This window comes from Pristis pectinata, chromosome 19 (assembly GCF_009764475.1).
Source record: "Pristis pectinata isolate sPriPec2 chromosome 19, sPriPec2.1.pri, whole genome shotgun sequence".
Taxonomy (NCBI): Eukaryota; Metazoa; Chordata; class Chondrichthyes; order Rhinopristiformes; family Pristidae; genus Pristis; species Pristis pectinata.
This window is the reverse complement of record NC_067423.1, coordinates 40,245,280-40,269,542: the sequence shown is the minus strand read 5'-3', so window position 1 is coordinate 40,269,542 and position 24,263 is coordinate 40,245,280. Positions and strand designations below refer to the sequence as shown.

Here is a 24,263-nt window from a genome sequence, read left to right as displayed (position 1 = left end):
TGCTGAGTGCAAGATGCTTGAAAGTTCTCAGTCACAGGAAATCCAAATTTTCTCTTTTGAGGGCTCAATGGATTGAGTGGCCATTGGTAGGTTAGTTGGGCCACTTTAAAGTGTTCCTGGTGTAGGTGAGTGGAAGAGAATTGGGGGGAGTTGATTGGCTTGTGAGAGTGAATAGGTCACAGGGAAATAAGTGCAGGGATGTGACTGATGGGAATGCTCAGAGCTGGCATAGACTCGATGGACTGAACGACCTCCTCCTATGTTACAAGGAAATATGAGAAATTAATATGTTACTGGGCAACAAAGTGCAGGCTATTTTAAACGGAGTCAAAATCAGAAAACAAGATGAAACAAGACAAGACAAAACAGGAACCTTTCAAATACATTGGATGAACAATGCTCGAATCTATCTGGGAAGTGTGTTAGATATTGTTCCGGCCATATACACTAATCCACAAACGTGTTACCAATAAGTGGCATGATTGACTTAAAATTCACATAGTATTTTTACAATTTGCTTATTGAAGGTGCAATGGACCAACAGCACAAAATACTGCAAAATCTGTGGTTCTGCACAGCTGCCTCTGTTCATTCACCTCTGTTCTTACAATTGTGCGCCTGTGTTGTAGTATTTGATGCAGAAGTGTGCCATGCAGTTCAAAGAGGATCCAGGTCTTTGGTGAAGCTTCGGAACAGCTATTGAATATATTCATTGTCATGTGTGTGGCCGCAGTTTTCTAATATTGATAACCCGGGAAACATCTGACCACTGCCATATTTTAAGATCCCTCATGAGTTAGTTCCGGCTTAAGTACACACCATGACTGTTGGAAATACTCAGGCTTGTGGAGAGAGAGAGAGAGAGAGAGAGAGAGAGAGAGAGAGACGTAGTGTCAGGTCGACAACCCTTCATCAGAACAGCCTTGTTTGCAGCGACAAATCGGATTAGAGAATGCCGTCTCTGCAGTAAACCGGCCAGCTGATTTGATGGCTTGGAGGCACATGGATTCCAGGCTGAGTTCAGCACTGACGCTTTGCACCTTCACATCACTATGCTTGGAAAACAGAATTGCCATCTCAAGCATGCCTCTCAGAAACGACTTGTTCACCTTTCAGGTGAGACAGAGATTCACCTGCACCTCCCTTAATATCATCCACTGCATTTGGTGCTCCGAGTGTGGCCTCCTCTACATTGGTGAGACCAAACGCAGACGAGGTGACCGTTTCGCAGAACAACTGCGCTCTGTCCGTAACCGCGATCTGCATCTCCCCGTTGCCGGTCACTTCAGCTCCCCCTCCCACACTGTCACTGATATGTCAGTCCTCGGCCTCCTCCACTGCCAGGAGAATTCCAAGCGCAAACTGGAGGAACAGCACCTCATTTTCTGTCTTGGAACCTTGCAGCCTAACGGCACGAACATTGAATTCTCCCACTTTAGGTAATCCCCACCCCCCTTTCCCACAACTCCCCCCCCCCACCCCACCACCACGCTTCTTCTCTTCTTCCCTTTCCTGGCCTCATTTTTCCCTCTCTCTCCTTACCTGTGACCCACCCCCTGGTGGATCTGCTCTCCCCTCCTCCCCCGCACCTGCCTATCACTATCTCTTACCTGCATCTACCCATCACCACCCTGTGCCCACCCCGCCTCCCCTCATCTGTCCACCTACCACTGCTCTGCTTTTCCCCCCCTATATATTGGGCTTCCCCTTTTCCTATCTTCAGTCCTGAAGAAGGGTCCTGACCTGAAACGTTGACCGCCTGCTTTTCTCCACGGATGCTGCCTGGCCTGCTGAGTTCCTCCAGTGTCGTCGTGTTTTTCATCCAGATTCCAGCATCTGCAGTCCTTTATTTCTCTTGTTCACGCCCTCACCTGTTGCTGACTGGGGGCTTCACAATGTTAAACAGGAGCTGTTGGCTCTGACCCATACCAACAGAGGGGCTTCCAACTACTAACACCCTCTGTCTCAGCAGGAATGTCTGGTGGCTAATTCTCAATGTAGGTTTAGGAACAGCTCCAGCGAACCAGGTTCATTTCCCGCCACTGCCTGTAAGGAGTTTGTACGTTCTCTCCGTGTCTGCGTGGGTTTCCTCCGGGTGCTCCGGTTTCCTCCCACGTTCCAAAGACGTACGGGTTAGGAAGTTGTGGGCTTGCTGTGTTGGCGCCAGAAGCGTGGCGACACTTGCAGGCTGCCCTCAGAACACTCTACGCAAAAGGTGCATTTCACTGTGTGTTTCGATGTACATGTGACTGATAAAGATGTCTTAAAAATAGACCATTTGAGCTTTACCTCAGCTCCACCTCTCCATCTTTGGCTCCACATCCCAGACACACTTCCCTCCTGTCTGTTACAGTTCTGAGGCTCCAGCGACACTCAGCATTTTGGCAAAGGAGTTCCAGGTTTCCAGTACCCTTTATGTGGAAAAAGTGCTTCTCGATTCCATTCCCAGACTGCTTCCCCTGTTGTTCCAGATTCCCGACCTGAGGAATTAGTTTCTATCTAGCTCGTGGACAGTCCACTGGTGATCAACAGGGTCTTGCAATTATCATCCACCCCTCAACTGGGGCAGGGAGTCCCGTGAAGGACGATCCCCACATCTTTGTAAAGCATTGGTCGGATTATAAGGACAGAACATCCAACAACAAACCATCTGCTGGAGGAACTCAGTGGGTCGAGCAGCATCTGTAGGGGGAAAGGAATTGTCGACATTCTGGGTTGAAACCCTGCATCAGGACCAATGAAGGGAGAGGGGTGGAGAGGACAGAGGGAGGGCCTGTGATAAAATGGAGGTTAAGGTCGTCCAGTGACACACTTGCTTCAGGTGCCATCTAAGAGAGGCATCTCTCTTTTTAGAACATAGAGCATAGAACAGTACAGCACAGGAACAGGCGCTTCGGCCCACGGTGTTGTACCGAACCAATGAACCTAATGGCACATAATTCCTTCCGCCTGCACATGGGCAGGCACGGTAGTGTAGTGGTTAGCATAACACTATTACAACACCAGCGACCCGGATTCAATTCCGGCCGCTGTCTGTAAGGAATTTGTACGTTCTCACTGTGTCTGCGTGGGTTTCCTCCGGGTGCTCCAGTTTCCTCCCACATTCCAAAGACGTACGGGTTAGGAAGTTGTGGGAATGCTATGTTGGCGCCAGAAGTGTGGTGACACTTGCGGGCTGCCCCCAGAACACTCTACACAAAAGATGCATTTCACTGTGTGTTTTGATGTACATGTGACTAATAAAGACATCTTATCTCATATCCCTCCATCCTCTGCCTATCCTAGAGCCTCTCAAACACCCCTATTGTTTCTGCCTCCACCACCACCCCTGGCAGCACATTCCAGGCACCCACCGCTCTCTGTGTAAAAAACTTACCCCACACATCTCCTTTGAACTTTCCCCCTCTCACCTTACTGGATGCCATCTAGTATTAGACATTTCAACCTTGGGAAAAAGATACCGGCTGTCTACTCTATCAATGCCTCTCATAATTTTATAATCTTCTGTCAGGTCTCCCCTCAGCTTCCGCCATTCCAGAGAAAACAACTCAAGTTTGTCCAACCTCTCCTTATAGCACATGCCCTCTAATCCAGGCAGCATCCTGGTAAACCTCTTCTGCACCCTCTCCAAAGCCTCCACATCCTTCCCGTAATGCGGGAGAATAGATATTACGAAGTCTTTTTCTGGAGTCCTTTGGAATGCGATAGCTTTCACTTTAACGAGTATTACAGCATTTTAACAGATGATTGTTGGAATTGGGATACTTGTTTTTTTCAGTCTGTGGCATCTTCCTCTGCTGTATGTCACATGTCAAGCTCTAAGGTTTGTTTTCTTGACTAATACCTTTAACAAGCTCTTTTTAATCTGATTTTTCTTTAAAGGGCACAGTTTTGAGGAAGATTCTCCTGAACCGTTACTTTGGGAATCTCCGTAGCATCTATAAAGGGGACGGACACAGCAGCAGCATTAATGCCCCACTGACGGCTGGGAGCTTCTCTAAGGCGGGCCAGTTGGGAGGTAAATCTGTGAGCGATCGTTAAGTCATGTAGGCTTCAGCTGCCAGAGTGGGCGAGGGACAAATGACTGAAAGGATTGAGACACAAGATTCTGGCAGACGCTGGAATCTGGAGTGAAAAAAAAACTGCTGGAAGAACTCAGCGGGTCAGGCAGCACCTGAGGCATAGGGGTGGTCGGCGATTCAGGGCCAGGCCCCCCGCCCCAGGGCTGAGAGTGTGGAGGGGAGATGGAAGTAGGAGGGAGGGGTGAGACAGAAGCTGGTTGCTAATAGGTGGAACCAGATGAAAGTGGGGGGTATGACAGTCAGGTGGGGAAGGGGGGATGTTGTAGGTGAAGACAGACAAGAAAACAAATGAGGCAGGTAGAGCCGGTTTTGTGGAGGGCAGGGTGGAGGCTGATAGCTGGACCCGGAAAGGGGAGGGATGATGTGCTGGTGGAACGAGGCAGGTGGGGGTGGAGGCTTAGGGAGGGTGAACCAAGGGAGAAGAAACCCAAGGAGCTAGGGCTTTACTCTTTGGAGGGAAGGAGGATGAGAGGAGACATGATAGAGGTGTACAAAGTATTAAGAGGAATAGATAGAGTGGACAGCCAGCGCCTCTTTCCCAGGGCACCAATGCTCAATACAAGGGGGCATGGCTTTAAAGTAATGGGTGGGAAGTTCAAGGGAGATATCAGAGGGAGTTCTTTTTACCCAGAGAGTGGTTGGGGCATGGAATGTGCTGCCTGGGGTGGTGGAGGCAGGTACGTTGATTAAATTCAAGAGATTGCTAGATAAGCATATGGAGGAACTTAAAATAGAAGGATATGTGGGAGGAAGGGATAGACAGTATTCGGCGAGGTTTAAAGGTTGGCACAACATTGTGGGCTGAAGGGCCTGTATCGTGCTGTACTGTTCTATGTTCTATAAATAGGTGGGTGATGGAACCAGGCGGGGGAGGGTAATGGTAATGGGGGGGGGGGGGGGAAGGGATGGAAGGTGATAAAAAGGGAGAGAGAGAGACCCTGTCTGGGCTGGTGGGAGGGGATGAAAAACACGATGATGCTGGAGGAACTCAGCAGGCCAGGCAGCATCCGTGGAGAAAAGCAGGCGGTCAACGTTTCGGGTCAGGACCCACATTGAATTCTCCCACTTCAAGTAATCCCCTCAACCCCCCCCCCCCCCCCCCCCCCCCCCAACCAGGCATCTTCTTTTCTTCCATTTCCTAGCCCTCTCTTTTTTGTACCCCCCTTTTTCCCTCCTTACCTGTGACCCATCCCCCGGTGGATCTGCTCTCCCCTCCTCCCCTGCACCTGCCTATCACTGTCTCTTACCTGCATCTACCCATTACCACCCTGTGCCCACCCCGCTCCCCCTCATCTGTCCACCTATCACTGCTCTGCTTTTCCCCCCCTATATATTGGGCCTCCCCTTTTCCTATCTTCAGTCCTGAAGAAGGGTCCTGACCCGAAACGTTGACCCGCCTGCTTTTCTCCACGGATGCTGCCTGGCCTGCTGAGTTCCTCCAGCATTGTCGTGTTTTTCATCTAGATTCCAGCATCTGCAGTCCTTTGTTTCTCTGGTGGGAGAGGGTTACCTGAAAACAGTTCAGTGCCACGAAGCGAACATGTTTTAAGTTGCAGAGAGGGGAAGAGGCAGAGAGGAGGGTCCGTGGCAGAGTGGAGGTCAAGGCTGTCCAAGGGTGACACATTTGCTTCAGGTGTCATCTAAGAGAGGGTTTAATTATGACATCTGTCCCTGGAGACCTCATTAATGTGATAACATGGGACTGTAGGCTACCCAAGTGCAAAGTGATACGTTGTCCTTCCAGTGTGTGTTTGGCCTCACTGTGGCAGTGGAGGACTCGAGATGACTGTTGTGGACAGACCGTGGGCACTCCGCAGAATGGTTGCTAAGTCTATGTTTGGTCCTGCTGATGTAGAAGAGGCCACATCGCGACGGAAAGGATTAATAAGGGATTCCTTGTTTCCTGTGAGCCAAATCAGCAACATCACTCTAGAAAAGGTTTAGAGGGATACGGGCTAGGATTGACATCAAGGTCAGTACAGACAAGTTGGGCTGAAGGGTATTTTTCTGCTGTGTAGCTCTGTGACTCTTTCTATGATTCTGACCTCTGGATAGGAAAGTTAAAGATTCATTTCACACCGGAGACTTCCTGTGCAGCTCAGAGAGTCCATTGTATCATCAGTTGAGTTAAGATGGAAGTCCTCTTGTGGACCTAAAAGCCCCCGTGAGTGTATTTCATCCAATGCCAGAGGAGGTTTTGATGGTGTCGTGCAGTGCCAGTGTTGGCGGAGGGTTACAATTATAGCCTGACATCTAAATATGGGGCTTTGCCAGCTGCAAGCTGGCTCAGCATTTACCTGTCACTCTGCAATTGCCCCCCATGGTCTTACCATCATACCAAAGAGCAAACACTAAACTGATATTCAGATTAATAAGAAGGCTGAGATGTAGGAGAGTTATGTGGGTGAAACATTTATAGTGAGCTGATGAATGCAGCCCTACTACAATGTATCGGTGTGGAGGGCCATACACAGTGTATCGGTGTGGAGGGCCATACACAGTGTATCGGTGTGGAGGGCCATACACAATGTATCGGTGTGGAGGGGCCATACACAATGTATCGGTGTGGAGGGCCATACACAACGTATTGGTGTGGAGGGCCATACACAACGTATCGGTGTGGAGGGCTATACACAATGTATCGGTGTGGAGGGCCACACACAATGTATCGGTGTGGAGGGGCCATACACAATGTATCGGTGTGGAGGGGCCATACACAGTGTATCGATGTGGAGGGCCATACACAGTGTATCGGTGTGGAGGGCCATACACAGTGTATCGGTGTGGAGGGGCCATACACAGTGTATTGGTGTGGAGGGCCATACACAGTGTATCGGTGTGGAGGGGCCATACACAGTGTATCGGTGTGGAGGGCCATACACAGTGTATCGGTGTGGAGGGCCATACACAATCTATGCACTTCTCCCTTTTATAATGGAACCGAATCACATCGAGGTGCATGTATAGCATCAGCGATGGAGCTGGGGTGGAAATGTTGATGGGGACTAACTTTTCAGAAGTGTCCTTGTCCATCTCAAAGTGGCTCTCGTTCTGCTCATGAGGTGTGCGACATGGCATGCTTAAGGGCAGACGTTAATCAGGCATTGCCCAATGACCAGTGTGTAAATTGAGATTATACTTGGATGACTTTCAGAAGACCCTCTGTCTGCTCACTGAAGCCTCAACCTGTTATTCAGAATCAGCGTTTGAATGGCCTAGTCAATAAGATTGGAGCTGCCTCATCCACACGCTGAAAAAACTGGAGGAACTCAGTGGGTCAGGCAGCATCTGTGGAAGGAAGTGAATGGTTGACGTTTCGGGTCAAGACCCTTCATCTGGACCAGAAACGTCGACTGTCCACTTCCCTCCACAGATGCTGCCTGACCTGCTGAGCTCCCCCAGCACCTTGTGTGTTGCTCCAGCTTTCAGCTTTGTGTCCCCATCCACACACTACTGGACAGTTCATTACCAGTCATACATGTTCACATGCACAATGGTGCGTTATTCTAAACTGTGCGTTCAATATCGGGGAAGGGAACTGATAGGTGAGGTGGGCTCAGAAGTGAATGATGAACTGGGTCTTGAAGCTGGATCCCAGTTGTAGCTGGTTAGCTGGACGCTTGTGATATATGACACACCTATGTCATCCACTGCTGTCCGACATCACTGCATAAGCCATCCAACTCACACCTGTCTCCACATTCGGTGGTTCCATTTGTAAGTCTTTGTCAGTCTTTTCCCAGGTTTTCTTTCTTAAAAAATAATTTTTTTTTCAACATGGACAAATTGTTTGGAGGAACAGAGGGATTTTGGGTCCATGTACATAGATCCCTCAAGGTTGCCACACAGGTCGATAGAGTTGTTAAGAAGGCGTATGGAGTGTTGGCCTTCATTAGTCGGAGTATTGAGTTCAAGAGCCGCGAGGTGATGTTGCAGCTCGATAGAACTCTGGTCAGACCACACTTGGAGTATTGCGTTCAGTTCTGGTCGCCTCATTATAGGAAGGATGTGGAAGCTTTAGAGAGGGTGCAGAGGAGATTTACCAGGATGCTGCCTGGATTGGAGAGCATGTCTTATGAGGATAGGTTGAGTGAGCTGGGGCTTTTCTCTTTGGAGAGAAGGAGGATGAGAGGTGACTTGATAGAGGTGCACAAGATGATAAGAGGCATAGATTGAGTCAACAGTCAGAGACTTTTTCCCAGGGCGACAATGGCTAACACGAGGGGACTTAATTTTAAGGTGATTGGAGGAAGATATAAGGGGGATGTCAGGGGTAAGTTTTTTACACAGAGAGTGGTTGGTGCGTGGAACGCACTGCCTGTAGAGGTTGTGGAGCAGCTACATAGAAAAATAGGGGGCTATGTGGGAGGGAAAGGTTAGATGGATCTTAGAGCAGGATAAAATGTCGGCACAACATTGTGGGCTGAAGGGCCTGTACTGTGCTGTAGTGTTCTATGTTTGCCTAACTAACAGACCCTGAGAGAAGGACAGTGGACAAACCCGATATCGTACCCTTTATTGCCCTGTACCCTCATACATTAATGATCTGGATGAAGGAACTGATGCAATTGTGGGCAAGTTTGCAGATGATACAAAGATAGGTGGAGGAACAGGTAGTGTCGCGGAGGCAGGGAGTCTGCAGAAGGACTTGCACAGGTTGGAAGAGTGGGTAAAGAAGCAGTAGATGGAATACAGTGTAGGGAAATGCGGGGTTATGCACTTTGGTAGGAAGAATAAATATAGACTGTTTTCTAAATGGGGAGAGAATTCAGAACCAGGAGGGGCAAAGGGAGTCCTAGTGCAGGATTCCCTAAAGGTTAAATGCAGGTTGAGTCGGTAGTAAGGAAGGCAAATGCAATGTTCGCATTCATTTCGAGAGGACTAGAATATAAAAGCAAGGATGTAATGCTGAGGCTTTATAACGTGTTGGTCAGACCACATTTGGAATATGGTGAGCAATTTTGGGCCCCGTATCTAAGGAAGGATGTGCTGGCCCTGGAGAGAATCCAGAGGAGGTTCCCAGGAATGAAAGGGTTAATGCGTGAGGAGCATTTGACGTCTCTGGGCCTGTACTCGATGGACTTAAGAAGGAAAAGGGGAACTCTTATTGAAACCTACAGAATACTGAAAGGCCTGGATAGAGTGGACACGGAGAGGATGTTTCCATCAGTGGGAGAGTCTAGGATCTGAGGGCACAACCTCAGAATAAAGGGATGTCCCCTTAGAGCTGAGATGAGGAGGAATTTCTTCAGCCAGAGGGTGGTGAATCTGTGGAATTCGTTGCCACAGAGGGCTGTGGAGGCCAAGTCATTGGGTGTATTTAAGGCAGAGATCGATAGGTTCTTGATTGGTAAGGGGGTTAAGGGTTACAGAGAGAAGGTGGGAGAATGGGTTTGAAATAAAATCAGCCATGATTGAATGGTGGGGCAGACTAGATGGGCTGAATGGCCCAATTCTGCTTCTGTATTTTATGGTCTTACCAGGTCCTGGTCATCAATGTATCTGGCTCAGATGGTCCTGCTCTCCCGATAGCATAGCCTTCAGGTCAAAGTGAGGTTTACTGCCACCTCGAGCACTGAGGCAGTTCACGTTGGTGGGATCTGAATCGAGAGCGGCGTCAATTGTACAACCACAGGGCTGGAGCATTTATGAAACCAAACTCTAATTAGATTGGTGAATGGCTGTAAAATGAGTACTTGTTGGAAAGGCTGACAAGTCCTCTCAAGCACAGTTTTCCCCTTTGGTGGTATGAGGGACTGGTGCGCTAAGTGTCGCAGAGTGCGCAGCCTGACCAGCTCTTCCAAGCGGTTAATTAAAGCCTGTCAGCCACGGCTGGGCCCATACCCACTATCCAATTCAAAGAAACATCGACTTGCATTTATATATCAACTTTCATGACCTCAGGATGTCCGAGTGTACTTTGTAACCAATCACTTGGAGTTGCTTGATCAACACAAGCGCACCTCAGCCCACTGCTCTACTCTCTCTACATTCATGACTGTATGTCTACACACAGCTCAAACGCCATCTATAAATTCGCCGATGACACCACTGTTGTTGGCAGAATCTCAGATGGAGACGAGGAGCCGTACAGGAGAGAGATGGATCGGCTGGTTGAGTGGTGTCGCAACAACAACCTTGCACACAACATCAGCGAGACTGAGGAATTGATTGTGCACTTCAGGAAGGGGAAGTCGGGAGAACACATACCAGTCCTCATTGAGGGGTTAGCGGTGGAAAGGGTGAGCAGCTTCAACTTCCTGGGTGTCAACATCTCAGAGGTTCTATCCTGGGCCCAGCACATTGATGCCATCATGAAGAAGGCACACCAATGGCTCTACTTCGTTAGGAGTTTGAGGAGATTTGGTATGTCACCAAAGACTTACAAATTTCTAAAGATGTATGGTGGAGAGCATCCTGACTGGTTGCATCACCACCTGCTATGGAGGCTCCAATGCACAGGATTGCAAGAGGCTGCAGAGAGTTGTAGACTCAGCCAGCTCCATCACGGACACAACCCTCCCCACCATTGAGGACATCTTCAAGAGGCGGTACCTCAAGAAGGCAGCATCCAACATTAAGGACCCTCACCATCCAGGACATGCCCTCTTCTCATTAATATCATCAGGGAGGTGGTACAGGAGCCTGAAGACCCACACTCAATGTTTCATGAACAGCTTCTTCCCCTCTGCCATCAGATTTCTGAACGGTCCATGAACCCATGAACACTACCTCATTATTCCTTTTATTTTGTACTATTTATTTATTTTTGTAATTTATAGTAATTTTATGTCTTTGCACTGTACTGCTGCCGCAAAGCAACAACCTTCATGTCATCTAAGTCAGTGATAGTAAATCTGATTCTGATTGCTGTTGTAACCATCGGCAAGCACTGCCCAATTTGCTCCCACACACGGTAGTGTGATAATGACTGGATGCTCTGTGTTGACTGAGGGCAAAGTATTGACCAAGGAGAAGGGGTTTGCTGTTCTTCATCCTTAGCAGTTGCCTCTAACAGTGGGACGCCCCCTCAGCACTGTACCTAGTCTATACACCAAAAATAGTGGGGAACGAGGGAGCAAAAGGGTGAGAAAAACTTTAAGCAATCCACACTGGAGAAGGAATACAAATAAACCAATCAGAGGAGAGGTCAACAAATCCCTGAACTTAATGACCTACATTACAGAATTCTAAAAAGTGGATACATTGGTTATGATCTTTCAGAATTCCCCAGATTCTACAGAATCTCGGCAAATTAGAAAACTGCAAATATAATGGTTCTATTCAAAGAAAGTCTGGGGGAAGAGAGAAAGCGAGCATTTATTGGCCAGTTAGCCTGACAGCTGTCTTCTGGAAAATGCTGGAACGATTATGAAGGAACTAATAACAGGGCACATAAAAACATAATTCAGTTAGGCAGAATCATCACGGTTTTATGAAAGGGATACTTAGTTGGACAAAGAGCTCTTTGAGGATGTAGCTAGCAGGGTAAATGAAAAGTAGCCATTGGATGCAATACATTGGATTTCCAAAAGAAATTTGATGATGTGCGACATGTAAGATAGGGACTAATGATGTCGAGGGTGATACATTACTGTGGATGGTGCATTGGTCAATTGATAGAAGTCAGAGAGTGGGGATAAATGAGTCATCTTCACTTCAGCAGGCAGTAACTAGGTACGTGTTCCAAAGGTCATTGCTGAGGACTTGGCTGTTTACTACCTATATTGATGACTTTGATAAAAGAACTTTGTGTATTGTTTCCAAGTTTGCCGATGGTACAAAGATAGGTGGGAAGATGAATTGAGGAGGACACAAAAGGAATGTAGACGGATTGAACAAGTGGACAAAAATTTGGGGATGGTGGCGTATAATGAGGGAGTATAACGATGAGATGGACTCTGACCTCACAATCTACCTTGTTGTGACCTTTCACCTTATTGCACTGCGATAAGAAATGAGCGATATTGAAACCTGTATGATTCTGAGATGGCTTGACAAAATAGCTTCCCAGAGGATATTTTCCCTGTTGGGGAACTCTAGAACATAGGGAGGAAGTGTCAGGACAAAGAGTTGTCCATTTAATCCTAAAATGAGGAAGTTCTTGTTTCAGGTGGCCAGGATTCTTTTGATCTTATTACCACAGAGAACAGTGGATACTAAGTCTGAGGCTGAAACAGATATATTTTTGAACCAGAAAGAAACCGGAAGTTATGGGGAATCAGGCAGGAAGGGATTGATGTAGTAATCAGATCAGCCATGATCTTTTGAAAGACAACACTGCTTCGAGGGACCAATGACCTGGTATTGCTCCTGCATCTTATTGAGTCATAGAGTCACACAGCATGGACCTGTTGGGCCCTGCAGTGCCGACCACAATTCCAATCTAAGCCTGTCCCATTTGCCTGCATTTGGCCCCTATCCCTCTAAACATTTCCTATCCATGTACCTGTCCAAGTACCTTTCAACTGTTGTTAATGTACAGTAACCTGCCTCAACCACTTCCTCTGGCAGCTCGTTCCATATACTGACCACCCTCTGGGTGAAAAATTTGTCCCTCGGGTTCCTATTAAATCTCTCCCCTCTCACCTTAAACCTGTGCCCTCTAGTTCTTGATTCCCCAACCTCGGGGAAAAACGCTTTGTGCATTCACCCTATCTATGCCCCCCTCATGATTTTATACACCTCTATCAGATCACCTCTCATTCTCCTACACTCCAGTGATAAAAGTCCCAACCTGCTCAACCTCTCTCCATAACTCAGTCCCTCGGGTCCCACCAATATTTTCGTAAATCAATCTGTTGTGCTTTGAATGCAGACTTTTCAATGGATGGCCATAGTCACCTCCAAAATTACAGACAATCTTATTGTGTGCTTAATTTCCCAGAGTGAGGCATGAACCCATGACTGTCTAGATCAGAAACAACAATGGACCTCACATGGCCAACACCCAACGTTTAACATGAGAGATCTGCTTAGGTTTGGGAGTTGCTGTCTAAAAGTGATAGGAGCAAGTGATTGGGGGGGGAACAGAGTTGGAAGATAGGTAGTGGTAACATGGGTACTTGCTGTATCTGGGTAGGGTTTGTTCCAGGAGGTACGTGAGCCAACTGTGTGTCCCAGCCTGCTCTCTCAAGGAGTGGAAGGAAGATCAGCTGCAACCTGAGACAAAGCATTTAAAATTCACAGCGCAATGTTCATCTTGTATCTTCGACAATAAAAAAATATTGCAGCTGCTGGAAATCTGCAATAAGATCAGAAGATGCAGGAAACACTAGGCAGGTCAGGCAGTGTCTGGGGAGGGAGAATCAGAGTTCATGTTTCAGGTCAATGACCTTTCATCTGATGAAGAGACTGATCCACCTGCCAGCTCTTGCTCCACCCCTTCCCCTCACCTTTTTATACCGGCTATCTCCCCTCTTTCTTTCCAGTCCTGATGAAGGGTCTCGACCCGAAACGTCGACTGTCCATCTCCCTCCACAGATGCTGCCTGACCCACTGAGTCCCTCCAGCTCCTTTGTATGTTGCCCCAGATTCTAGCGTGTGCAGTCTCTTGTGTCTCTGGTCCTGTTCTTGGTTGGAAGGGGCATCTGTACTCACATTGAAATAAAAAAAATGAAACATTTGATGATTTTTTTTGACACAGGCAGCTCCTCGTCGGACTCGGACAAGTGCGGGATCTCTGTCTTTGAGATTCAGTGCCACCTGGACAGGGAAGGGGCATCTGAGCTGGTCACTGACCTCATCACAAACACGAAAAACAGCAAGATCTTCGAAGAAAGTATCATGCTCGGCATTGCCTTGTTAGAGGGAGGGAACACCCAGACCCAGGTAGGTCTCGGGCCAAAGAACTTCAGTCTTTAAAGAGCCCCCGCCCCTTTTCTCATCAACCTGTTTTCAAAATTCTAGAACTCGTTTCACCACCAGCTGAACGAGCTGAAGAAATCCGAGAAGTTCTTCAAAGTCTTCTACGATCGGATGAAGGTGGCCCAGCAAGAAATAAGGGCCACGGTGTCAGTCAACACTAATGATCTGAGCAGTAAGAAGAAGGACGATGACTATGATGTTGTGCCACCCGTCAACAGGAGAAGAGGTAACTCTGAGTGAAACAGCCAAGGGGTGCAAGCCAGAAAGGGTTAACAGAGACACTGCAGATGCTGGAATCTGGAACAACATATACTAAAAGTGCTGGAGGAACTCAGCAGGTCAGGCAGCATCTACAGGGAGAGATAAACAGTCGATGTTTCGAGTCCTGACGAAGGGTCTCAACCCAAAACCTCAACTGTTTCTCTCTCTCCGTGGACGCTGCCTGACCTGCTGAGTTTCTCCAGCACTTGTTGTGTGTGTTGCTCTAGCAAGGGTTAAATTATGGTTGACATACAGCATGTAGGTGGGTTAATGGACCTTGTTGATGTGATGGGGCAGCTGCAAGGTTAGTTTGGGCACCTTCATCTATACAGACGTTAGGATCGACCTGAGACATCAGACCTGAGCTGTGTCAGACACATGTCCAAGATTCCATGGCGTTATTGCAAAGAGGAGCAGATTTATCCCTGGAATCCTGTCTAATACTTATCCCATCAGCAGATGTTCTGGTCACTTTCTTATTGTAGACATAGACCACTCCACCTACTACATTACACTAGGGGTAAATTGAGTTTAAAAATATTTCAAAGGCTGTAATGTGTTCTGGGATATTGTGAAAAGTGCTGTGGAAATGCAGATGGTTTTGTTATGAGCAGCTGGCTCTTACTGGTGAGGATAGCCCTCCTCACTGGCTATCTCCTCTCCACACTCTCAGTCCCGATGCAAGGTGTCGCCACGAAATGTCCGCCATCCCTCTGCCTCCACAGATGCTGCCTGACCCGCTGAGTTCCTCCAGCACTTTGGTTTTTGCCCCATCAACTTGTCTTTGTTTATTTGCTCATGTTTAGAAGAAGTTTATAGTCGGTTAACCTACCGGCAGGTCTTTGGGACGTGGAAGGAAACTGGGGCACCCGGGGGAAACCCATGGGGGGAACGACATGCAAAATAGCACTTGACCTCAGGACCAAAGCTAAGTCCCTGGAGCTGTGAGGCATCAGCTGTGTGATTTGTGACCAACAAACAGTAAGGTTCGAAGGGCAAAGATTCCAACAGGTTGCAGAGATAAGGCCTGAGAAGGTGCCTTAGAGTTCGTTGATGGACATGCCTTGCCCAGAACACAGAGGTGAACTCACCTTGACTTCAGTTTTGTATCTGAGATTTAACGACAGGGGAGGCAAATGGGGACGTCGCTCAAAAGTCAGTGCCTTAGACTCCCTCGGTAATGCACTGGAGTGTCAGACCCCTCCTACCCTTCCTCCTCTGTCGACACCAGTGTTGTGGTTAGTGCTGTGCTGAAACGGACCTACAGATGAGTGACTGAAACATCCATTGGTTTTCAGTGAATACCCTTCTAATATGGAAATTAGTAGTCCGCAATCGCAGAAGTAGGAACTTGATCCCTATTTTAGGACGGTTTCAGGAAGTTATGTTGCAGCTTTATAAAACTCTGGTTAGGCCACATCTGGAGTATTGCATTCAGTTCTGGTCACCCCATTACAGGAAGGATTTGGAGGCTTTGGAGAGGGCGCCGAAGAGGTTTACCAGGATGCTGCCTGGATTAGAGGGCAGGTGCTATAAGGAGAGGTTGGGCAAACTTGGGTTGTTTTCTCCAGAGCGGCTGAGGCTGAGGGGAGACCTGATAGAGGTTTATGAGAGGCATAGATAGAGCAGACAGCCAATATCTTTTTCCCAGGGCTAAACTGTTTAATACTAGAGGGCATCCATTTAAGGTGAGAGGAGGAAAGTTCAAAGGAGGTGTGCAGGGCAAGTTTTTTTACACAGAGAGTGGTGGGTGCCTGGAATGTGCAGCCAGGGGTGGTGGTGGAGGCAGGTATGATAGAAGGGTTTAAGAGGCCCTTAGACAGGCAGGGAATGGAGGAATATGGACATTGTGTAGGCAGAAGGGGGTAGTTTAGTTCGGCATTTAATTACTAGTGTAATTAGTTCAGCACAACATGGTGGGCCGAAGGGCCTGTTCCTGTGCTGTTACTGTTCTGTGTTCTATGACTGAGCCATTGAGGGCCTTTGCTGAACTAGCTCCAAATAACCTTGCAGGTGACAAGACCAGAGAGAAGCCCGCAATAATAACTGGCTCCTGACCTCCCGTTACTGCAGTTAGGCCCCCCAACAACCCTGCTCCCCCCTGCCACCACCCACGAGCCCTGCTGGTGGCTTCCATGGCTCCACCTTCAGCTACACTGGGCTCTGATTGGCCTTTGCAGGAGGCTCACTGGGGATAGGAGGGGAGTGGTTGTGGATCAACTCTTCCACTACTTGTGGACAGCCAAGCAATGCATCACCACCATTGTTTGGGCAAACTATCTGTGGCCCCAGAGCTTTCCTGTCACACATCTGGGCTTCCCACTGAGATCAAAGGTTGGACGGCCCTTCCATTCAGTTCCAGTTGGTAGTCCCAGTTGCAAAGGTTATCAAACACAATGTAAAGCATGGTTCACATGGACAACCGCATCTTATAATTCCACAGCGAGGGACTCAGCACTTCACCTCAAGGAGGGAGTGAAAGGGCAGTTGGTGGAGGCTTCCGCTGCCACATGCAAAGCCTACTACATGTACAGGAGGGAGATGGACCCCGAGGCTGACCTCATCCCCGTGGGAATCGACTGCATCGGACTGGAGGAGAAGTCTGGAGATGAAGAGGTCATGAGCCCTCTGATTACTATAATGGAGCCAATCCTAAGGTTCCTTCAGCTGCTGTGTGAGAACCATAACCTGGAGCTACAGGTGAGATTCGCAGGCTTCTGCAGGCCGCCAATGGCAGTGAACTGATTCAATGGGTTAGCGGGCTGATGGGGGTCTGAATGGCCTTTCCCTGTTCGATCTTCCATTGAAGTCTCACTCACAGGCTCGTGCTGTTGAGTGCAGTGGGATGGAGACACCAGGAGGATAACTCCTGGTGCTGCTCAGTCCTTAGTGGATCAACACCCAAATCACAACCCCACTGTCCATTCATCTCACCAGCCTGAAATAGCTAGTGATTAATGATCAGGAAGTGTCCTTATAAAATATGCACAGATTAGCAGCAAATAAAGATTTAAATTTACCTGTTCTGCTGCCCACTGGACTCCTGGTAGCAGCAGCCAGACCCAAAGGGGCAATAATAAAGGGACGTCCCTTCAAAACTGAGATGAGGAGGGATTTCTTCAGCCAGACGGTGGTGAATCTGTGGAATCCGTTGCCACAGAGGGCTGTGGAGGCCAAGTCATTGGGTGTATTTAAGGCAGAGGTTGATTGGTTCTTCATTAGCAAGGGGGTTAAGGGTTACGGGGAGAAGGGGGGAGAATGGGGTTGAGGGGAAAAAAACAGTCAGCCATGGTTGAATGGTGGAGCAGACTCAATGGGCCAAATGACCTAATTCTGCTCCATTGGCCCTAAACCTATGGGGCCCCTGTCTCCCACTGACCCTAAACCCACGGGGTCCCTGTCTCTCACCCTAAACCCACAGGGCCTCTGTCTCCCATTGACCCTAAACCCACGGGGCCCTTGTCTCCCACTCACGGGGCCCCTGTCTCTTTCCCTTCCTAAGCTTCACCCAGTTCCTTGCCCATTCGGACAGCGATCTGGATGGTGAAGTATTGAAGTCCACCACCAACTCACTCCTCAAGCCTCACTGTTCCTCCTGGCTACCTCCCCCGACCACCGTTGTCCCTCCAGCCCCACTATTACCCAAGCCAAAGCCACCCTTTTCCCTCTCACTGACCTCTGGCTGTGATTGCCATCCTCATGACGTTAAACCTGGATACTATCATACCATGCTTGTCCGTGGAATTAGGCGTAACCCCACGAGTTGTGTGTTCTTGCCAACACCTCTGTTAACTTTGAGTTGAAGAGCAAGACACCCTCATTTGGCTGTTGCTCCTTGGGATGGGGGATATATTTTTCCTGGTTGCCAGCTCTGTGGTGACTGGAATTGGTGACTTAGCTTCTGTGGGGACTTCAGGCTTCTGTACCTCCTGCCCGATGGTGGCTGTGAGAAGATGGCGTGACCCGGATGGTGGGGGATCCTTGATGATGGATGTTGCCTTCTTGAGGCAGCACCTCCTGTAGATACTACCGATGGTGGGGAGGGATGTGTCTGTGATGTATTGGGCTGAGTCCATTACCCTCTGCAGCTTCTTTAGTTCCTGTGTTTTTTAAGTGCTATTTTTATTTGAAGGATTTTCAGTTCCCAACTTTTGCTCTTATTCCAGAATTTCCTTCGGCACCAAAACAACAAAACCAATTACAACCTGGTGTGCGAGACGCTTCAGTTTCTGGACTGTATCTGTGGCAGCACCACTGGTGGACTTGGGCTATTGGGACTCTACATCAACAAGAAGAATGTCTCCCTCATCAACCAAACACTGGAAACATTGACGGAATATTGCCAGGGACCTTGTCACGAGAATCAGGTGAAACCCCAGGCCAGTCGGACGATGTTCATGTTAGGTTTAGCATAATGCTTGCTGACTTCTTTGGGAGTTTCCTCCATTGCATCACCAAACCCATGAACAGTGTGGATCAGAATCTGCTGGTAAACTCGGCTGAAAATGAGGGGGAATTCACACTGGGCAGACACAGGAGACTGCAGACACTGGAGTCTGCTGGAGGAGCTCCTACTCTTCACACTCCCCCGTCCCCACCTTGCTCTCTGTTTTTTTGTCCTCTCCCCCCCCCCCCTCTGCCTCCACTTATCACTCACCTGCTACTGTCTCCAAACTCCACCCCTGTTCCCCTCCCCTACCTGCCCATCAACTGACACCCCTCCTCAGTCCACCGACAGCCTCAGAATTCTTTCTCGCAACTCCCCCTCTATTTACACTGGCCATCTCCCCTCTCCACTCTCAGTCCCGATGCAGGGTTTTGACCTGAAACGTCGACAATTCCTCTCATAGAACATAGAACAGTACAGCACAGAACAGGCCCTTCAGCCCACAATGTTGTGCCGACATAGCTAATCCCTCCCACCTACAGAACGCCCATATCCCTCCATTTTCCTCTCATTCATGTGCCCATCCAAGCCCCTCTTAAAAGCCCCCAGTGAATGTGCCTCCACCACCCTATCAGGCAACACACTCCACCGCTCTCTGAGTAAAAAATGTACCCTCATGTCTGTTCTGAACCTACCCCCTCTCACCTTAAATGCATGCACCTCCACAGATGCTGCTCGACCCGCTGAGTTCCTCCAGCAGATTGTTTGTTGATTCACACTGGGCATTTCCTCTCTCCTCCCACTGCCATATATTTGCCATTATTTTGTCTGCAGGCATTTTGCCAGAATTAAGTCAATGAAAAGATAAAGAATTTTCTAGTGTACTTTCATATCACAAGCTTGATCAGCTAGATTTTCAAAAACTCTTGGTTTATAGTTGTCTTGGCATGTCATGAGATATCTGAGAGTATCTCCAATGTTTCTGGAGGTTCAAGTCAAGTCAAGCTTATTGTCATGTGCACAAGTACGGTGAGGTACAGATACAAGGAAAAACTGGCTTGCAGCAGCATCACAGCCACATAGGTACAGACTACACACACAATATGAATTATACATAAATTGTACAAAACAGTGAAGAAAAAGGGACTGTGCAACCAAGACATTAGTGCAAAAAACACAATCCGAGACTCTTCCTCTTGTCTGAGAGCAATGTTGTGAAGACCTGGGAAAACCTGTAGCATCCTGAAGACCCTGCATATGTGCAGGTGGCTGATTTAATGCAGAGCCTACAGTTTGTGTTGCAATTTCTGTTGACCCTGTCACCCCTGTTGTGAGTGACTCATCTGTGCACCATTTGTGCTCCCCGCTGTGGATAATGATGAAGCTTCTCATACAATATGACATCCAATGTTTTGCTTTCTTTTCTGGGATCTGAGTGTCACTGATACAGCCCATCCCTTAAATTGAGTGGTGCGTTAGGTCACTTCAGTGTCAAACACGTTGGTAAGTCTAAAGTCACTCATAGACCAGATGAGGAGAGTTCCTCCTGAAGGCCATTAATGAACTAGTTGCTGTTTTTTTAATGACAATCCAATTTTATGATCATCATTCTGAAATTCCACTTTAAAATTCCAGATTAGTAATTAAATTCCACAGCTGACATGGTGGGATTTGAACTCTGGATTGTTAGTGCAGGCCCCTTGATTACTAGACCAGTTGTTTAACCACAGAGCCACCGCTGTACCCTAACGTGCACAGGTGCTTGTAGTACGCAGAGCTGGATGGGGTGCAGTTGAGGCCATTGGTTTTGTGCAGTGAGCATGTGCAGGAGGGCGGGAATGGGGGTGATGGGATTGCACTTCTGGGAGATGGCACAGGTTTATTCTGAGACGTCACCCCTCGTTCCGGACTCATCAGCCAGGAGAAACATCTTTCCCACATCTACCCTGTTCAATGCTTCTTGATGAGGTCACCCCTTACTCTTCTAAACTCTTGAGACTGAAGACCTGACCCTGCATCCCAAGCACCAGTTTGGTCAACCTTCAATGGACATCCTCTTTAACAAGTTAGTTGTAGAGACCAAAATTGTGCACACTATGCTGGGTGTAGTCTCACCAAAGTCCTGCATAATTTCAGTAAGTCACCTTTGTGCATACACTCATATCCTCTTACAGCTGTACTGTGTACAGTTCTGGTCACCACACTACAGGAAGGATGTGATTGCGCTGAAGAGAGTGCAGAGGAGATTCACCAGCATGTTGCCTGGATTGGAGTACTTCAGTTGTGGGGAGAGATTAGACAGGCGGGAGTGAAGGAAGCTGAGGGGTGACCTGACAGAAGTAAATAAGATTATGAGAGGCACAGATAGGGTAGGTCGTCACATTTTTTACGCATGATAGTGGTACCAAAAAGAAGAGGGGACGTTTGAGGATGGAGTTGCAAGAGGAATCTGAGGGGTAGGTTTTTAACACAGAGAGTTAATATTGGAATGAGTTAATATCACAGCTGATATCTGGAATGTGCTGCCAGAGGAGGTGGTGAAGTCGGATACAATAACTACGTGTGAAGCATAAGATAAGATGTCTTTATTAGTCACATATACATCGGAACAAACAGTGAAATGCATCTTTTGCGCAGAGTGTTCTGGGAGCAGCCCGCAAGTGTTGCCACGCTTCCGGTGCCAACATAGCATGCCCACAGCTTCCTAACCCTTACGTCTTTGGAATGTGGGAGGAAACCGGAGCACCCGGAGGAAACCCATGCGGACACACAGGGAGAATGTACAAACTGTTTACAGACAGTGGTCGGAATTGAACCTGGGCCGCTGGCGCTGTAATAGCGTTACCCTAACAGCTACACTACCATGCTGCCCTTATAGATAGCACTTAAATAGGCAAGGCATAGAAGGATATGGTCCTAATTAGTGTAGATGGGCAAAAATGTCCTGCTCTTTCAGCTGAGACACGAGCTTCTGCAGGTGCTGGAATCTGGAGCAATACACAAAAGGTGCTGGAGGGACTCAACAGGTCAGGCAGCATCCGTGGAGGGAAATAAACAGTCGACGTTTTGGGCCGAGACCCTTCATCAGGACCGGAAAGGAAGAGGGCAGAAGCCAGGATAAGAAGGTGGGGGGAGGGGGAGGAGCGCACGCAGGCAGGTGATGGGTGAGTTTAGGGGATAGGTGAGTTCAAGTGATGGGGGAAGGTAGGTGGGTGGGGGAGGGGGAGAGGATGTAATAAGCTGAGGGGTGATGGGTAGAAGAGGCAAAGGGCTGAAGGAGGAGGAATCCGGTCGGAGAGGGCAGTGGACCATGGAATAAAGGATGGGGGAGGGGAGGAGAGGAGATGGGCAGGTCATCAAGGTGGGGAAGGGAGCCACAGGAATAAGGGAAGACAAAGGAGTCGGTGGGGGGGGGGAGAAAAAGAAGGGCAGGGGTTACCGAGAAATTGATGTTGAGGCCATCAGGTTGGAGACTCCCAAGGCGGAATATGAGGTGTTGTTCCTCCAACCTGCACCTCGCCTCAACGTGGCAGTAGAGGAGGCCGTGGAGAGACATGTCAGTATGGGAGTGGGATGTGGAATTGAAGTGGGTGACAACTGGGAGATCCTGGCTGTTGCGGTGGACGGAGCGAAGGTGCTCGATGAAGTGGTCTCACCTACCCCCCGCTTGCGTGCACCCCTCTCCCTCCCCCCCACCTTCTTATTCTGGCTTCTGCCCTCTTCCTTTCCAGCCCTGATGAAGGGTCTCGGCCCCAAACGTTGACTATTTATCTCCCTCCACGGATGCTGCCTGACCTGCTGAGTTCCTCCAGCACTTTTTGTGTATTGCTCTTTCTGCTCTTAGTTAACCAACTCTAAATCTGTGCTAGTATATTACCTCCAAAAGCATCGACTATAACCTTGTTCACCAACCTCCTGTGTGGGAAATGTAGAAAGCCTTTTGAAAATCCAAATACACCACATCCATTGGTTCTCCCTCACTTAATCCACTAGATACATCCTCAAAGAGTTCTAGTTGGCTGGCCAAATATAACATTTTCCTTCCTACATCCAGTGTAGACTCTGCTCAATCATACTATTTTTAAGTGTCTTGATATCAAATCCTTTGTTTTACATTTCAGCATTTCCTGAGGCTAACAGATCAGTAGTTCCCTGTTTTCTCACTCCCTGTCTTAAATAGTGGGATCGCACTAGTGGGATCCTATAATCTCAGGAATCATTCGGAATCTACAGAATGTTAGAAATTGAGGAAGCAGGGAGTCTGCAGAAGAACTTGGACAGGTTGGGAGAGTGGGCAGAGAAGTGGCATATGGAATACAGTGTAGGGAAGTGTACGGTCATGCACATTGGTAGAAGGAATAAAGGTGTAGACTGTTTTTTAAATGGGGAGAGAATTCAGAAATCAGAGGTGCAAAGGGACTTGGGAGTCCCAGTGCAGGATTCCCTAAAGGTTGACTTGCAGGTTGAGTCGGTAGTAAGGAAGGCAAATGCAATGTTTGCATTCTTTTCAAGAGGACTAGAATATAAAAGCAAGGATGTAATGCTGAGGCTTTATAAGGCGTTGGTCAGACCACATTTGGAGTACTGTGAGCAGTTTTGGGCTCCATATCTAAGGAAGGATGTGTTGGCATTGGAGAGGGTCCAGAGGAGGTTTACGAGAATGATCCCAAGAATGAAAGGGTTAATGTATGAGGAGCGTTTGATGGTTCTGGGCCTGTACTCACTGGAGTTCAGAAGGATGAGGGGGGATATCATTGAAACCTACCAAATATTGGAAGGCCTGGATACATGGACATGGAGAGGATGTTTCCAGTAGTGGGAGAGTCTAGGACCAGAGGGCACAGCCTCAGAATAGAAGAACATCCCTTTAGAACAGAGATGAGGAGGAATCTCTTTATCCAAATTGAGTGGTGAATCTGTGGAATTCATTGCCACAGACGGCTGTGGAGACCAAGTCATTGGGTATATTTAAAGCAGAGGTTGATAGGTTCTTGATTAGTAAGGGCGTCAAAGGTTACGGGGAGAAGGCAGGAGAATGGGGTTGAGAGGCAAAAATAAATCAGCCATGATTGAATGGCAGAGCAGACTCAATGGGCCGAATGGCCTAGTTCTGCCCCTGTGTCTTATGGTCTTATTGATAACCAAAGTATCCACTACTTCAATAGCCACATCAGAAATCTGGGATGTAGATCACCAGGTCCTTGGGATTTCTCAGGCTCATTAACTTCTCTGGCAGCTTTTCTTTACTAAAACAGGTTTCTTTTATTTCCACACTGGCATTGGACCTCAGTTATCCAATATCTTTTGAGTCTTCTCCCACAGAGACAGATACAAAGGATTTGGTGATTCCTCTTTATTCCCTGTTGTGCATCCTCTGTCAGAGACACGCATTACCCCTCACTAGTTTTTTTTAACCCAAGCTCTTACACTCTCTTTTTATATTTCTCACGAGCTTTGACTCATATTCTGTTTCCTTTTCTTCATCAATTTCTTGTCCTTCCTTCCCTGAATCCTAAAGTGTTTCCAATCCTCAGACTTGCTACTGATTTGACTCATAAAGGAATGAATGTCTATTGACAATCTTGAGCAGTGAGCAGGGCCCAACTGCCCAGCAAATTTATTTTAGTGTTTATTTATGAACACATGAAACAATTTCACAGGTTGTT

The 24,263-nt window shown here is 48.0% G+C and overlaps 1 protein-coding gene across 2 annotated transcripts in view; it reads left to right on the top strand.

Annotated features, from left to right (window-relative positions):
- itpr2 (inositol 1,4,5-trisphosphate receptor, type 2) overlaps positions 1-24,263 on the top strand; it is a 286,274-nt gene that overhangs the window by 193,840 nt on the left and 68,171 nt on the right. For both annotated transcript variants that reach the window (XM_052034332.1, XM_052034331.1), the window contains exons 38-42: positions 3,883-4,018; positions 13,729-13,913; positions 13,992-14,175; positions 16,654-16,910; positions 18,377-18,577. In XM_052034332.1, coding sequence (XP_051890292.1) covers positions 3,883-4,018; positions 13,729-13,913; positions 13,992-14,175; positions 16,654-16,910; positions 18,377-18,577 — 963 coding nt within the window. The remainder of the gene's footprint in view (positions 1-3,882; positions 4,019-13,728; positions 13,914-13,991; positions 14,176-16,653; positions 16,911-18,376; positions 18,578-24,263) is intronic.